The sequence below is a fragment of the Lacerta agilis genome, chromosome 5, assembly GCF_009819535.1.
Source record: "Lacerta agilis isolate rLacAgi1 chromosome 5, rLacAgi1.pri, whole genome shotgun sequence".
In the NCBI taxonomy this organism is placed as follows: Eukaryota; Metazoa; Chordata; class Lepidosauria; order Squamata; family Lacertidae; genus Lacerta; species Lacerta agilis.
In genome coordinates this window covers 77016147-77032226 of record NC_046316.1, presented here as the reverse complement: position 1 = coordinate 77032226, position 16080 = coordinate 77016147, and the positions used below count along the sequence as shown (strand labels likewise).

The following is a 16080-nucleotide window of genomic DNA, read 5'->3' as shown; positions in this document are numbered from 1 at the left end:
TTGTCCTTTAATACTTCCTTCCTCTCGTGCTTCCTCTCAATCTTTGTCTCCTACTTCTCTGTTCTGCATACACTATTCATAGGGAGGATTCACAGCCACAAAAGAAAGACAATATAGGTGCTTTACATCTCAATTATGAACATTATTAGCAGAGGATAAATCAGGTTGCACTAGTATTTTACAGTCCAGAAGTTGACTTTCATGTCACAACAGCTTGTGACTTCTAGTCCTTCTTCAAACAAATGTTATCATATTGGCACCTGTTGTACAGCTGTAATATTTTGAGTGGCCTTAATTTTCCTTGACAAAGCAGTGTGCCACCACCTATTACCTAGCCTGACTCTAGATTATGAATATTGGAATCCATGATTCATCAGTCACTTAGAAATAATAACGACAATTGTAGAATAAGATGAAGAAGAGTTTAGGGTAGGGTAGTGGATTACCATGTAAAATAGGGCTCGTCTCTGGGCCAGTCACTGTCTCTTTTCCTAACCTACTTCACAAGATTCTTGTGAGATAAGAGGGGTAATCCATATACAGTGGTACCTCGGGTTACATACGCTTCAGGTTACATACGCTTCAGGTTAAGAACTCTGCTAACCCAGAAATAACGCTTCAGGTTAAGAATTTTGCTTCAGGATAAGAACAGAAATTGTGCTCTGGCGGCGCAGCAGCAGCGGGAGGTCCCATTAGCTAAAGTGCTGCTTCAGGTTAAGAACGGACCTCCGGAACGAATTAAGTACTTAACCAGAGGTACCACTGTATACCACATTGAGCTTCTTGAAGGAAGGGTGGGAGGTATACTTGTAACACATAAATTGTTGATAATGCAATAGATAATTGAAGAATATGTTTGAAAGTAACACTAGCCCAGTTAGAACATAATGCTAAACCATGGTTTGCACAACATCAGTGACAAGGAATGAACATGAGCAAAGCTTTTAAGTTGAATCATTCCCAGAGATGTGAAGGCCTGGAAAGAAAGTGGGAAAAATCAACCCACCCAATTTTTCTTCCCCACCCCCACCCCCCGCAATTTCCCTGAGAAAAATTGAAAGAATGGGAAAATGGGGGTAGTTTGGGTACCCCCCACCCAATTTTCTTGTTTTTTCCCCCTGGGGCTTTCACATCTCTAATCCTCTCCTCCCATGCAGCTGTGAGAAGGACTTTGCCAGTGTTTAGTTTCACATTCCCCTAATCTTGACTTGTTGCATAGGAACCAGGGATCATGGTTTATTTCAAACTAGTCAGTTTCAAAATAAGCAAACTTCAAACCAAGAGTTATGAAGCTGGCTTGTTTAACTAACCAGAGTTTCTGATAAACCACAATCTCTGGTTTATATGCAACAACAAGTCAAGATTAGGGGAAAGTGAAGCCAAATGCTGGCAAAATCCTTCTCCGGTCTGCGCAGGAGGTGGAGAAGGTAGGAGAGAGTGTGTGAGTCCAAGGCTTTGCTTGGGCTCATTCCAGCTCATGCATGTAGTGCTAAATAGTGGTTTAGTGGTATGTGAGAACATGGTAAATGAGTCAGAAACCTTTCCCCAAAATCTGTCACAACAAAGCCATAATCTGAATAACTTTTCTGTATGCATTGTTCACATTTGTATGCTTACTAATTTGAGACTGCAATCTTATTCATATTTACTTGGGAGTGAGCCATATGAAAACAGCAGCATTTACTTCTAGTAGAGCTTAATGGGATTTCAAATTACTAAATTTTCAAATTGTAAATTATTTGCAACTCAAGATGTGACCTGCTGAATTTCGTTACACTTCATAGAATTCAGTTACAGCCTAGAAGAGTGTTCTTTAAGTTAAACTTTCAAAGCCTCATTTTTTCTTTAATTGGGGATCACAACAGTTTTAACTCCGTTGAAAATCTGAGAGAATACTTTGTAATACAACAGGATAGAGTTTATGCTGGATTTCAGGAAGAATCCTCTTCACACATGAAAATTTCATTCTAAAGGGGGGGGGGGGAATGGGGTTGGGAGCTCCACGCCTGTACTTGTTAATAACCTAACCCAGCTGCTGTGAAGTAATGGGCTAGGAACTGATCAACCAGTCAGCTTCTGGCTTATTGCAGCATCACTGCCTCATGAAGGCCAACATCTTGGGTCAGGACATTATCAGCACTCCATGCATCATCATTGGTGGCCACATGCTTGAGGTGGTGGACTATTCTGTCTGCCTGGTCTCCACCATAACCAGCATACTTTCTAATGACACTGAGCTGGAAAAGTGTAAGTAAGGCAGCTATGGCAATAGCTCTCTCCAAAACCAGATGCCTTCATCTGCCCCAGCTGCAACAAAACATGTCTCTCCCATATTGGTCTCTACAGCCACAACAGGCGCTGTAACTCCAACAGTTTGACCTCAGTGGCACACTCTTTCATTGTCTTTCAAAATCCATTGTTGGTCATTGCCTTCATACAGATCCACCAAAATAGTACAAAATAGTAAGCAAGCTTTCAGGTTCCCAGAGCTGTTCATTAATCAATTGGGCTGGATACTTAGCTTTCCTCCACTCTGCTCCCATTTTGCTACCTTAATGGTGAAACCCCAAATTCTGCATTTAGTCATAGCCTTAAGATGGACTCTGAGGAGGAGACTGCAGACTAAGTAAAAGCATCACTTGTTGCAAACCCTGATGTTAGTTACTCTCAAACATTTTTCAACCACTGTGTCATACATTCAGGCTATTAATGGAAAGAATCCCCATCTCCACTCTTTCAACAATTATAGGCAAAGTGAGAATTCTAATCCATGGTATTGTTTATGAGTCTGGCATCGGTATGAATGATTATTGATTTATTAACACAAAATATATACCGTAGGTGGTGTATTTGTTTTGAAGCATAAGGTGAATGAGAGAAGAAACACAAACTTTACAGAGACTTTTCTTAATCATTTGTAAGTTCATCTATTACAGAACACACAGCATAAAATACTGACGTTAAGTCTGTTTACAGAAAAATACTTTAAAATGGGACTTTCTTTCTACAAAGGAATGGGGAGGGGATTAACAGTAGCTAAAGCCAGATACTATCTATTCCTTTACAGCTGGCAGGAATAATTTATGAGGCTTGCCTCCTTAGTTTTTGCTGCTTCATGCAATTTTTTTCCTTGACTTAAATATAAATAGCTCCTAAAGAATTAGCCATGCTGGTGCTGAGAGAGAAGAGAGAATGAGTCACATAACCAGTGTGATAGTGTTTGAAGAGAACCAGACCTGGCTTTCTGGTCAACACAGACATTTTTATTGTGTCTGATGTAATGGAGCTGAATCAGCGAATTGCTCCCTCGAGAGCCATCAGGAGATATACATATCATTAACCCTTCTACAGCATATGCAACTAGTTACGAAGCATAATTTAATTAAATACGCTAACAAATACTCTTTTGCTTCCATCTCTTTTCTGCTTTACATCTGTTCGTGTGTGTGTGTGTGTGCGTGCCACTTTTACAGTAGTACTGCTTAGAAACAGACTTCAGTTAAAATTTCATGAAAAGCAACAACACCCAGTATTAGAATTAACTTTGGTAGCTGCTCTTAACATTTGTGCTAGGCATAGATTATGTTCAAAGCCAAACACACTTCTGCATATAATATCAAAAACAGTTGCATTTTCTTTGTCCCTGATTTTTAAAATGCTAAGTGTCTGAGGAAAAGACCAGTGCCTGACGCCGGTGACTATTCATACATACCTTGTGGGTGACTTCCTGTGGGTTTGTATGCCTGCTTTGACACTGCTGGTCATGTCGCATTACTCTTACACAGAAATAGAAATCAGGAAGGACTGAGGCCTTCTAATATTCCCCCACCCCCGCAGTTACAGAAAATGAATCACAAGAGAGGACCCCTTTCTCAGTGCCCCAGAGAATGAAAGAAACATTTATATAAAGCATAAAGAACATTATAAACCACAGTCAGTACGAGTGCGCACACACATATACATGATTTTTTGTTGTTACAATCATTTAGTCAATCTGTTCCTTCATATAAAGGAATGTTACTTTTCTGCTTTCTTTACCAGAGGTTAATTGAGCCCCATTAAACAATTGTTTGTGCCATTACATTCTGTGAATTCTTTTCCAGATTTTAAGGGATTTTTTTTTAAATGTGCACTATTCTACAAAAAATAAAACTACTACAGTTGTTTAGTCTAAGTACCGGTATTGGAACATCAACTGTATTTTTTAGACTTGTGGGCAACACATTTTCCTACTGAATATCTTGTTATATTGTGAATGCCTCTGCATACTAACTTTTAATTATATTATTGATCTCTACTCTATGCAGTAGGCTAGGCACCCCCAAACTGCGGCCCTCCAGATGTTTTTGGCCTACAACTCCCATAATTCCTAGCTAACAGAACCAGTGGTCAGGGATGATGGGAACTGTAGTCCAAAACATCTGGAGGGCTGAAGTTTGGGGGTGCCTGCAGTAGGACATATCCCATATGTCTCATCATTCTAATGCATGAGCACAGCTTTTTAAAATGAATAGTCATTATAGTAGCTGTGCCCTTTCTTGAAGATGTGGTTGAGGTGGAGCGGTCAGGAAATATTTTTACTTTCAGAGGGATTTTTGGTAGTAGAGACTGTACCACCATTTCCTTGACTGAAGGTAATGAAACTTGGGCACAATAATGGGATGGAATTTAAACCTGTTTCTTGCCCTGGCCTCGGGTATCTATAGGAAGAGTTTACATTCTGTGTTGTTTCCTGGTCACATTTCAGAATAGATTGATGGGAATGGGTTTTTATAAAGCTTGACAACATTATAAAAATCTGAAACAAGAATTGTGTAAAAAGTATTTGCAAGTTTCTATAATCTCCTTACTGTTTTCTTTGCCCTCCTGTAAATGAAGGTAGGTAGCAATGATATTAAAGAGAACCAGTAGATAAGGACTACAATGGCATTTTGTTTCTTCACTTCAGAATGTGTTGAGATATTTTCTAGATCAGGGGTCAGCAAACTTTTTCAGCAGGGGGCCGGTCCTGTCCCTCAGACCTTGTGGGGGGCCGGACTATATTTTGAAAAAAATATTCCTATGCCCCACAAATAACCCAGAGATGCATTTTAAATAAAAGGACACATTCTACTCATGTAAAAACACGCTGATTCCCGGACCGTCTACGGGTCAGATTTAGAAGGTTATTGGGCCACATCTGGCCCCCGGGCCTTAGTTTGGGGACTCCTGTTCTAGGTGATTTAAACTGCACGGTGAAGGGTTGTTAAACTCTGTAGAGTGCATGAAAGCTATTTTATTTTCAATCACATTTGGTTACTTACCGTACTTTTATTGTCACTTCTCTCATCATAACAAAGCAGTTAAAAGGACTACTTATGATTGTTGTACTGTGGCATTGGACTAGAATATAAAATACTTATAATACATATTTGTTCTTCATACTTGCATGATATTTTGTACTGAGAAAAAAGCAGTTTTAAGAATTCCTTTATGATATAGAATCATAGAGTTGGGAGGTACCCTGAGGATCATCTAGTCCAACCCCCTGCAGTGCAGGAATCTGCAGCTGTCCCATACAGGGATCGAACCTGCAACCTTGGTGCCACTAGCACCACGCTCTAACCAGTTGAGGTATCCAGGAGGGAAGTCTGTACCACTCTTTGCAGTACCTTCCTCCTGAAGGCTACATCAGCAAATATGTATTTGTATTCTGTATTTGTAATATGTGTTTGTCAGCAAATATTTGTAGATATATTTTCAAAGTTTTCTATTGGGATTAAACTCCATGATCAGTATCAATCTGAAATGAAAAAGCACCATGAATTATTTTATCCCATAATTAAAACTGTTGCTTTTGATTTTGTAAAAAAAATATATGTAATTGATGGGATCCTCTTTCTAAAGTAGCTACTATGCATGGAATAAATGCATTACTGCATTGAAGATTATATTTCCATTCAATAACTGTTTTGTTGTTGTTCTGTCGTTCAGTCGTGTCCGACCCTTCGTGACCCCATGGACCAGAGCACACCAGGCACGCCTATCTTTCACTGCCTCCCGCAGTTTGGCCAAACTCAGGCTAGTCGCTTCGAGAACACTGTCCAATCATCTCATCCTTTGTCGTCCCCTTCTCCTTGTGCCCTCCATCTTTCCCAACACCAAGGTCTTTTCTAGGGAGTCTTCTCTTCTCATGAGGTGACCAAAGTACTGGAGCCTCAACTTCAGGATCTGTCCTTCCAGTGAGCACTCAGGGCTGATTTCTTTAAGGATGGATAAGTTTGATCTTTTTGCAGTCCATGGGACTCTCAAGAGTCTCCTCCAGCACCATAATTCAAAAGCATCAATTCTTCGGCGATAAGTCTTCTTTATGGTCCAGCTCTCAATTCCTTACATTACTACTGGGGAAACCATAGCTTTAACTATACGGACCTTTGTCGGCAAGGTGATGTCTCTGCTTTTTAAGATGCTGTTTAGGTTTGTCATTGCTTTCCTCCCAAGAAGCAGGCGCCTTTTAATTTCGTGACTACTGTCACCATCTGCAGTGATCATGGAGCCCAAGAAAGTAAAATCTCTCACTGCCTCCATTTCTTCCCCTTCTATTTGCCAGGAGGTGCTGGGACCAGTGGCCATGATCTTAGGTTTTTTTGTTTTGTTTTGTTTTGTTTTGTTTTTTATGTTGAGCTTCAGACCATATTTTGCGCTCTCCTCTTTCACCCTCATTAAAAGGTTCTTTAATTCTTCCTCACTTTCTGCCATCAAGGTTGTGTCATCAGCATATCTGAGGCTGTTGATATTTCTTCCGGCAATCTTAATTCCGGCTTGGAATTCATCCTGTCCAGCCTTTCGCATGATGAATTCTGCATATAAGTTAAATAAGCAGGGAGACAATATACAACCTTGTCGTACTCCTTTCCCAATTTTGAACCAATCAGTTGTTCCATATCCAGTTCTAACTGTAGCTTCTTTTCCCACACAGATTTCTCAGGAGACAAATGAGGTGATCCGGCACTCCCATTTCTTTAAGAACTTGCCATAGTTTGCTGTGGTCAACACTGTCAAATGCTTTTGCATAGTCAATGAAGCAGAAGTAGATGTTTTTCTGGAACTCTCTAGCTTTCTCCATAATCCATGTTTGCAATTTGGTCTCTGATTCCTCTGCCCCTTCGAAATCCAGCTTGCACTTCTGGGAGTTCTCGGTCCACATACTGCTTAAGCCTGCCTTGTAGAATTTTAAGCATAACCTTGCTAGCGTGTGAAATGAGCGCAATTGTGCGGTAGTTGGAGCATTCTTTGGCACTGCCCTTCTTTGGGATTGATTCAATAACTGTAGACCTAGCAAATTTGTTTCCCTTAATGCTGTTCAGGGATTGCATCCCAGTTTTCCCTAGTATGACCTATATATTTGAATATATTTATTTTTACCAAATTCAGTTATTTAAAGAAATTACACTGGTTTCCATTGTGGCCTCCCATTGATTTCCTTGGAATATACTGGGAATGATTGGGTAGAATTCTACTGAAATTTGACAATGTACTGTAACCAGAATTTAAAAAGAGGTTTTTGGCAGCAATTCTTTTCCAGAACAGCACATTTTGATATGGTAGAATTCACTAGATGAGATAATGATCCAAATATTAGAAAGTAGGTTGTGCATTTAATTCATATCTTAGATTAGTAAAGAGCCAAATCATTGACTAAGTTCCAAGATTAAGAATGAGAGGAGGACTGAAATTATTTTAAAAGGTAGCAGTGGTTTCAGTTTTTAATCAGCTTTGTAGTACATTAGTTCACCATTAGTCTATTAGCTTTGTATACAACAGTGACTATAAACCTTGGTTTCATAGGTAATACAAAACCTTTGTATTACAGCTGTTTCTGCCCAGAAGCAAATACTAAAGTTGATTTAATGTTAACTTTGTGCAGATGCACATGTAAGTAATGCTTATGGCACTGTGCTTCTGGTTTGTTAATTATATACATGAGCAAGCAACCTTGGAGGGTTGAAGCAAACTGGACCACCACTTGGAGATGCCAGTCTGAGGTATTCAAATGTCTTGGAGAGAGCAAAAGCTGCTGCATAAGCTTTTGTAGGAGGTGGCTTAGCAATTCATTGACTGGGTTGTTTCCTACATTCCAGGTATTTCTGTACCTTCCCCATCTATTTGGCTAAAGATCAGCGACTATCAGGGTTTCAAAGAGCTTTCAATTCCTAATTATCAGCATATCATTGGTACTTTAAAGAGTCCTGCATGGCACTTTGAAGCTACAACAGTCAGCTGATTGTCAGGGCTTCAAAGCACTGCATCACATGATGTCATTGTGGTGTCAGGTGATTGACAGTTAAGCAGCCATGCTCACCTGTCAAATTTGGCTGGCAAGAGTTAGGGTAGATAAGGATCTGGCCCACCAGCCTTATCCAGTTCTTCACCCCTGATGTAAAAGTACAACCTTGTTATTCCCCAAATGTGAGTGGTCAAACCAATCTAAAAGAGAAGGGTGGGCCAAGCAAAGGGAAGCTGTGGCTGGGCTAACGAAGGAAACTAGGTCAAAACAAAAAAGGGGATAGCAGCAAAGAAAGGCAACAGTGGATAAAGAAAGAAGTTCAAGTTACAGCCATTTGGAGGAAACAAGGAATCTAAGCAAAAACCACTGGAGGAAAAAGCAATACCAGTATGGAACAAAGCCAGCTAGGAACACAAAGGATACTGGCTCTGGTACTTGCCTGTCCACTTGGCTACAGGTTACATTTCTAGCCATGTATACATACATGTTCCCATCATCCAGTGAGCATCTCATTAGTGATGCAATTTCCACTGTGTTTGTTTGTGGGAATAAAATATGCATTTATTTGTTTATGGAATACCTTTTTGTGGATACGTTTTTGCAGCCACAACAAGGTGGAACACACAGAAAAAAATACACAATGCTGCTCAAATGTCACTGAGGTTTTGCTGTAATAATATTCTACAAGTTACCCATTTTAAAATTTATTTATTTCCCCCCATATCTTTTAAATAACCTATTACAGTGGTACCTCGGGTTAAGAACTTAATTTGTTCTGGAGGTCCATTCTTAACCTGAAACTGTTCTTAACCTGAGGTACCACTTTAGCTAATGGGGCCTCCCGCTGACGCCGTGCAATTTCTCTTCTCATTCTGAAGCAAATATCTTAATCCGAGGTACTATTTCTGAGTTAGCGAAGTCTGTAACCTAAAGCGTCTGTAACCTGAAGTACCTATTAGAACATTGTTTTCCATCAGTTACAGAGGCGCTGACAGCATCTTCTAATTACAAGAAATATGTATGCTGCTGCTTTTGGTTCTCACAGAACTTTTTAATCTCAAGAGAGAAACCCAAAGACCCAAACACAGATTTTTGTAGAAGTGTGTTTAAACTTAATTTTAACACAGTCGTAATTTTATCGTTGGTGTTTTTAATACGCTCCTGAGAAATCAAGTGTACACTTTAATGTTTTGAACATATCCCAAAACCAAACTTAGGTTGGTGAATTCATATATACTGATTTAGAACTCTTGTAATAAGATCTGATTTTTGGCTTCCTTTCCCTTGAAAATGAAGTGGGCCTTTTTAAACAGTCTAGGCTGAAACAATCTTTCTTCAAGAGAAGTAAGAGTAACCTTGTGCCAGGCTTAATACCATGTTAAACTTTTCCATTTGACACATGTATCCAGATCTCTCAATATGTGCTATTTTTTCTTTTAGAACTTTTATTCTCTATTGTTCTTCTGTTTAGGTTTGACTGTTCTGAGTTTCAGAAACTTGAATTTATTTTTCTTTTGTAGTGAAAGCCAAATTTCTAAATAGGAAAGGTTGCCTTGGTGTCTTCAAAATCTTCAGTTTGAGCAGTGCTGTCTTATAGTCTTCAAAACACAGGTCTTAGAACTTGCTGCTTTATTATGCTACAATAAATTCTAAAAGCTTATTTATGTTAATAATATGCATTGTACAGTATACAACGAATGCAAATGTGACATTCCCAATTTCTAAACTACGGTTAAACATTCAGGTGAAAGCTGTAGGATTGCAGGGTATATCTGGTTAAATGTTACTTTTCTGGTGATAATAGGATGGTTTTGACAATCGTTTGAGACTTCATAAAAAGTATATGAAGCCAAGAATGAGCAATGGAATGAAGCTATTCTCTGTAGCACATCCCCTTCCATCCTGCTTTGGAGTTTATTTTCTGGCTTGTATTAAGCCAGATCTTGTGGTGAGTTGGATTCTGGCTTATTTTCATGACTTGACAACTGGTTAACCTGGTTCAGATGTAACATGGAACTCTGGCTTAATACAAGCAACAACAAAAAAGCTCCAAAGTAGTACATCGGGAGGGAGGGACTAGGGAGGAGAACCCAACCCAACACTAATTCCTGAGATGATCCATACTGGACCATTAATTGCAATTAATGGTAACCAGGGTTCCCACTTCACCCATACTAAAACCATAAATTTAAGTCATTTTTAGGCACGGATATACAGGGGCCATTGATAGTTATAGCCACAGTTAACATTACTGGAAATACAATTGTTTCCACAGGTAGACCTGCCAGGGTTCTGTGGCCTCACAGTTGCTTAATTATTAGATCAGGATACGTGACTCCCCTCCCTCAGGTGTGTCACTTTCTGCATCATATGCAGACTGAGAAAATCACAAGTACATGAAGGCGTACTTGGAGAAGATTCAGGTCACCTTGTACTACTAAGGTATCTGCATTGCTCTGTCATCTTTTAGGTGAAATAGATTTTGTGAAGCTGTAACTTATTTCAAATATTATTACTTTTCGCACTATGGCCTGGAAGCACATCTGCTTAGTATTTATATCAAATTCTTTGGTAAGACAATTTAATGAGCATTTGGCCCTTAGTATAATTTTCATGCATTGTATTGCATATCTTAGATCATTTTCATTAGAAAAGAATGTTAAGAGCTTCCTGCTTTCCCCTGATCGTTCGGGCCCATATTACAAAAACTGATTATTAAGCTGGAAATAGACACAAAATGAGATGCAAGAAAATATGCCACCATCATAATATCATTGAAGATTTTTCCATCATTTACCATATTAATCCATTGCTCTGGAAAGCAACCACAAAGTCATTCACATCTGAGGAAAGCATATCCTCAAAAACAGTGTTATTTTTCTGATTTAATTTATACTGTATAACAATTTACAAGTGCTCTGCTTTTGACAGACCACTGCTTATTTAAATAATGTATATTGTAGTGTTAACTTTTGGTGGATGAATAGGTTTCAAGTCATGAGAAGTGCTCATTCTGCATTAGTCAGACATTTGCTGGAGCATTTTGTCCTAGCTCTGGGTGCTGTGCTTTCAGAAGGATGTAGACCAGGCATAGGCAAACTCGGACCTCCAGATGTTTTGGGACTACAACTCCCATCATCCCTAGATAACAGAACAAGTGGTCAGGGATGATAGGACTTGTAGTCTCAAAACATCTGTAGGGCCGAGTTTGCCTATGCCTGATATAGACAAACTGGAATGGGTTCAGATGAGGTCAATGAAGATGGTCAAGAGCAGGGGTCAGCAAACTTTTTCAGCAGGGGGCCGGTCCACTGTCCCTCAGACCTTGTGGGGGGGGGGCGGACTATATTTTGAAAAAAATATATGAATGAATTCCTATGGCCCACAAACAAGCCAGAGATGCATTTTAAATAAAAGCACACATTCTACTCATGTAAAAACACCAGGCAGGCCCCACAAATAACCCAGAGATGCATTTTAAATAAAAGGACACATTCTACTCATGTAAAAACACACTGATTCCTAGACTGTCCACGGGCTGGATTTAGCCAGCGATTGGGCCGCATCTGGCCCCCAGGCCTTAGTTTGGGGACCCCTGGTCAAGAGTATAGAAGACAAGTCCTATGACAAAGGGTTGAAGTACTATGACGAAAGGTTGAAGTACGTTTAGCCTGGAGAAAAGAAGCCTTGGCAGGGTAGGGATGGGCATAATAGCACTCTTCAAATACTCACAGTAGAAGAAGGAAATACTTTATATCTGCTGCCTTGGAAGGCAGGACTACATCTAATGGTCTTTAGGTACAGGATAGTAGATTTGGATTGAACATTCGGGAAAACTTCTTAATGTTAAAAAAAGTTTAACAATGGAACCAGTTAACCATAAACCAGTGAGGATGTCGCCGTGGGACACTAGGGTAGGTTGGCCTTGTTGTAATAATAATGGACACAACTGATTGCAAAGTACACCGTGATATGGAACTGTTTAGCAAGCACAATGGGCCTTGATATGGCATAGTAGCAACAGGACAAACCAAAAGTTTATCATTCTATTCTGTTCATAACACTGCTGTGTAATATATTAGAGTAAAAGGTAGTAATCACCCCAAACCCTAGTAAGCTTAATGGCTGAGCAAGGTTTTAAACCTGAATCTCCCTGACTCAAGTCCAACACTGCATAACATTCTGCATTTGTCTTCTAATGTAGCTAGAATATGACTTGTGGGGCAATTGTGTAAGGTGCATGGAAGCTCATGCCACAGTAAATCTATTGGTCTCTAAAATGTCTCATCATGTTATATCTCTTTGCTGCAAGACTTAATACAGCTGCTCCTTTGACTTTGGAAGGAGGAGCTTTCAACAACAAGAACAAAGCATCTACAATAGATAAAATGCTACTTTCTCTGCCCTCTGTTCAAATAATATTTATGAAGTTTGAATCAACCTCTGTCCTATTTTGTGTCTGGATATGTGCTGTTTTAGTTGTTTTGTAGACGGAGCCACCTGCAAGGGAACCACAAAGAGAGCTCTTCCCCTCTATTCTTCCCCACCCACAGATACCTATTCAAACTGTTTCACAAAAATCATCTGCTCCACATAACAAGTGTTCACTGTTGTTTAGCAATTTAGACTTTTATGTGAAATTATCCCAGAGATACCAACATTTTTCCTTTTATTTTGCACTCAGTTCATCTAATAAAAAGCTGGAATAGCATTGCCTTACCGTTAGCTAATTAGCTTCATGCCTTTGCTTCAGAAACCATTTAACATTTATTTAGTGTCCTCACTGTCCTGGATGCTGAACAGAAAACTAAGTAATCCTATCACTGTCCAAAAGACAAATAATTTAAGAGTGATAGACAAAGATGTTGTATGTGTACACATACACAGAGCATTATTACTGCATTGTTGTAATATATGTGTTGTGTGCTATAGAAGTAATTACAAGTGAAAGTATGCACTTTTTTTTTAAATTTGCAGTGGTCCTATGCCTTAGAGAAACCAAACACCGGCAGCATATTTAATATTGCTTGGTCTACTGATGGCACACAGATAGCGGGGGCTTGTGGAAATGGACACGTGATTTTTGCTCATGTTGTGGAACAGCGCTGGGTGTGGAAAAACTTTGGAATAACATTAACTAAAAGAAGAACGATGGAGGTATGTGTTGGATGTTTCAAGCTTTGTGAGTAGCACACAAATGTGAGCACAAAATGTTGACAGAAAATAACTGGTACTTTTTGAATATCCTTTTCAGTTGTAGATGAACTGAGTGAATGAGTGACATGGCCAGCTAACTATCCCCAGGAGATCTCTATGGCCAGCTAACTATCCCCAGGAGATCTGTTCATCAGTCAGCTGGACTGAGCAGCTTTCAGGATGCTCCTGGTGATATTAGCATGTTGACCAAGATGTTTATGAACTGAGGTCAATTCTCACAATCCAATGTGAGCTTGTTGATGTTAGGAAGGCTACTCTGGAGTAAATTGACTGTGGAGTGCACCTCTGGTTACTGCAGTGACTGGAAATTCAGAATAAAAAAAACACATTTATGCTAGAAATTATTTTGCAGCTGGCAACAAAGTCACAGCTGCAGAACCAATAGCATAATAGTCCATGCACAGATAGCCTTGGTTTACTGGCTTTGGGGAAAAAAACCTGTACATGTACACAGCTGTGGTTTACCATTATAGCAGCTGCAGCATTGTTGGGCTTTATTTTTTTACTATAGTGCAGGTTTTTCTGCCAAGAACAGGGATAGCACTAAATGTGTCTGTTTTCTTTGATTACAAAATCAGTAAATTAGTCAAGCACTACCCCCCCCCCAACCTAATGGTGCTTCTTGATGAAACTTTGCCCAGAATATTTCAGCCCTAGGTTAAAATAGTTTTCATCTACTATGACTTATTTTAACTACTAGTTGTCCTGCCTAGAGAAATCATAAGCTTTTCATACCTAAAATCTGATTGCTTACAGAATATTTTAAAGAGCCTTTTATTAGACCCAATTAAAGATTTTCAGGCAACTTTCTATTTTATGGTTACCTTACTAGAAGTGAAGCCTAAAAGAATTATGAATGTAGGTTCTTTTAAAAACACATGGTCCTAAATTTAAAATGTGAGTCTGAGTATCTGAAAGCAAATGCATTAAATTTTTACCTGCTAAATGTTCTCGCTGACCAGACACTGACTCATAACATCTCACCCAGAGGACAGGGAGATAATATACAATTTCTGTTGTTACAAGTTTTCTCAATTACACATTCAGTATTAGAGTTCAGGCCAAGCTTTTCAGCCCTGGGTGCCCAGTGTTAGGCTCCCAAATCTATAATTAGGCACCTAAATATCTTTTGGCCTGAAGTGAAGTTGTCTTTGATGCTGAATATATAATTGGGAAAACTTGCAACAACAGAAATTCTATATTACCCATCTGTCCACTGGGTGGGATGTTATGAGTCAGTGTCTGGGAATATGGAAGACAAATTGGCAGGTAAAAATCATATTTTTGGTATTCATTCCCAGACAGCGAATCGTAATGAATGACTCTGTCTAGTAATCCCTGAAGCTTTAGTTATATTTAGCTTGTACAGCTTTGTGGGAAAGGTATACAAAGGAGTCTTCACTAACAGTGTATGCAAATGACTTGCACATGATTTAAATTCTTGTTTTGGGGTTGTCTCAAGAAAGGTTTCCAGCCCAGCTTCTACCATGTTGTTTAGAAATAAGAATAAATGTACAATTAACATATCATTCTCAATCTTACATAAAAACTTTAGATCACTTTTGTTATAAGTTTCTGGAAACCAGAGCTCACTAGATCCCCACTGGTCCTGCCCTGGTTTACTGCTTATAAATAGTTAAGTGACATTCCACCCATTAATTGTGAATTATCATTGTATTTCCATGTTCAGGATGGGAGGAACTATTCCCTTTTAACAGCTTTCACTTTCCAAATGTCAACTTTCTGTGAGGCCTTCTCAGATACCAGTATCTAATGATACCAGTATTGTAATGAACAAAGCCCTGAACAACTTAGGCACAGGATGCCTTTCTCTATATGTCCCAAGTCTGTTGCTGCAATAATCTGGGGAAGCATGTGGACAAGAAAAATGAGTCTTATTTATTAGGAGTCATGTGTTCAGTCTTTGACCTCAAAGAAGGCTACACCCTACACTACTAATCTGAATAAAGATACATAGGAGCACACTGCATATTGCTAGGTCTCACTCAATACATTAACAGTCTTCAGCTCAATAGTTTCTAAATTACAGGCCCTAGATTCTTTAAAATAAATACAAAAATGGGAGTTTTAAAGCTTGAATTTGAGGAATATAAATACTTGAATATTCATTATTCATCTTCATTTCCTGACATTCTGTACTGTCTTTAGAGCTAAGAATAAGGCTACTTCTTTGCTTTGCTTTTGCTTTCAAAATTATTTAAATTTTATTTAACCATTGGCTTCTGTTCCCACTAGGTTCGTAATGTACTTAATGATGCAGTGGATTTACTGGAATTTCGAGACAGAGTCATTAAAGCCTCTTTGAACTATGGCCATTTAGTAGTTTCAACATCTCTTCAGTGTTACATATTCTCGTAAGCAGCTTGAATTAATGAGACACAGCCATCTGATCAATTAAAAACCTTGAATTTTTCACAGCTTCGTGATTTGATTTGGGAAGCATCCATTGTTTTATGGAGATCTCCCATAAACCTAAGCTAAATGACACAAACTTCTCATAACTGTGAATGGAATTAGCTATGTTCATTTTCCCATGAGTGAGACCCTCCCAGTGAAGCCACATGTTGTTGCTTATT

General features: G+C 39.0%; 1 protein-coding gene across 2 annotated transcripts in view; it reads left to right on the top strand.

The window, feature by feature from the left end:
- IFT80 (intraflagellar transport 80) overlaps window positions 1-16080 on the top strand; it is a 63449-nt gene that overhangs the window by 30311 nt on the left and 17058 nt on the right. For both annotated transcript variants that reach the window (XM_033150562.1, XM_033150561.1), the window contains exons 9-10: window positions 13244-13423; window positions 15740-15858. In XM_033150562.1, coding sequence (XP_033006453.1) covers window positions 13244-13423; window positions 15740-15858 — 299 coding nt within the window. The remainder of the gene's footprint in view (window positions 1-13243; window positions 13424-15739; window positions 15859-16080) is intronic.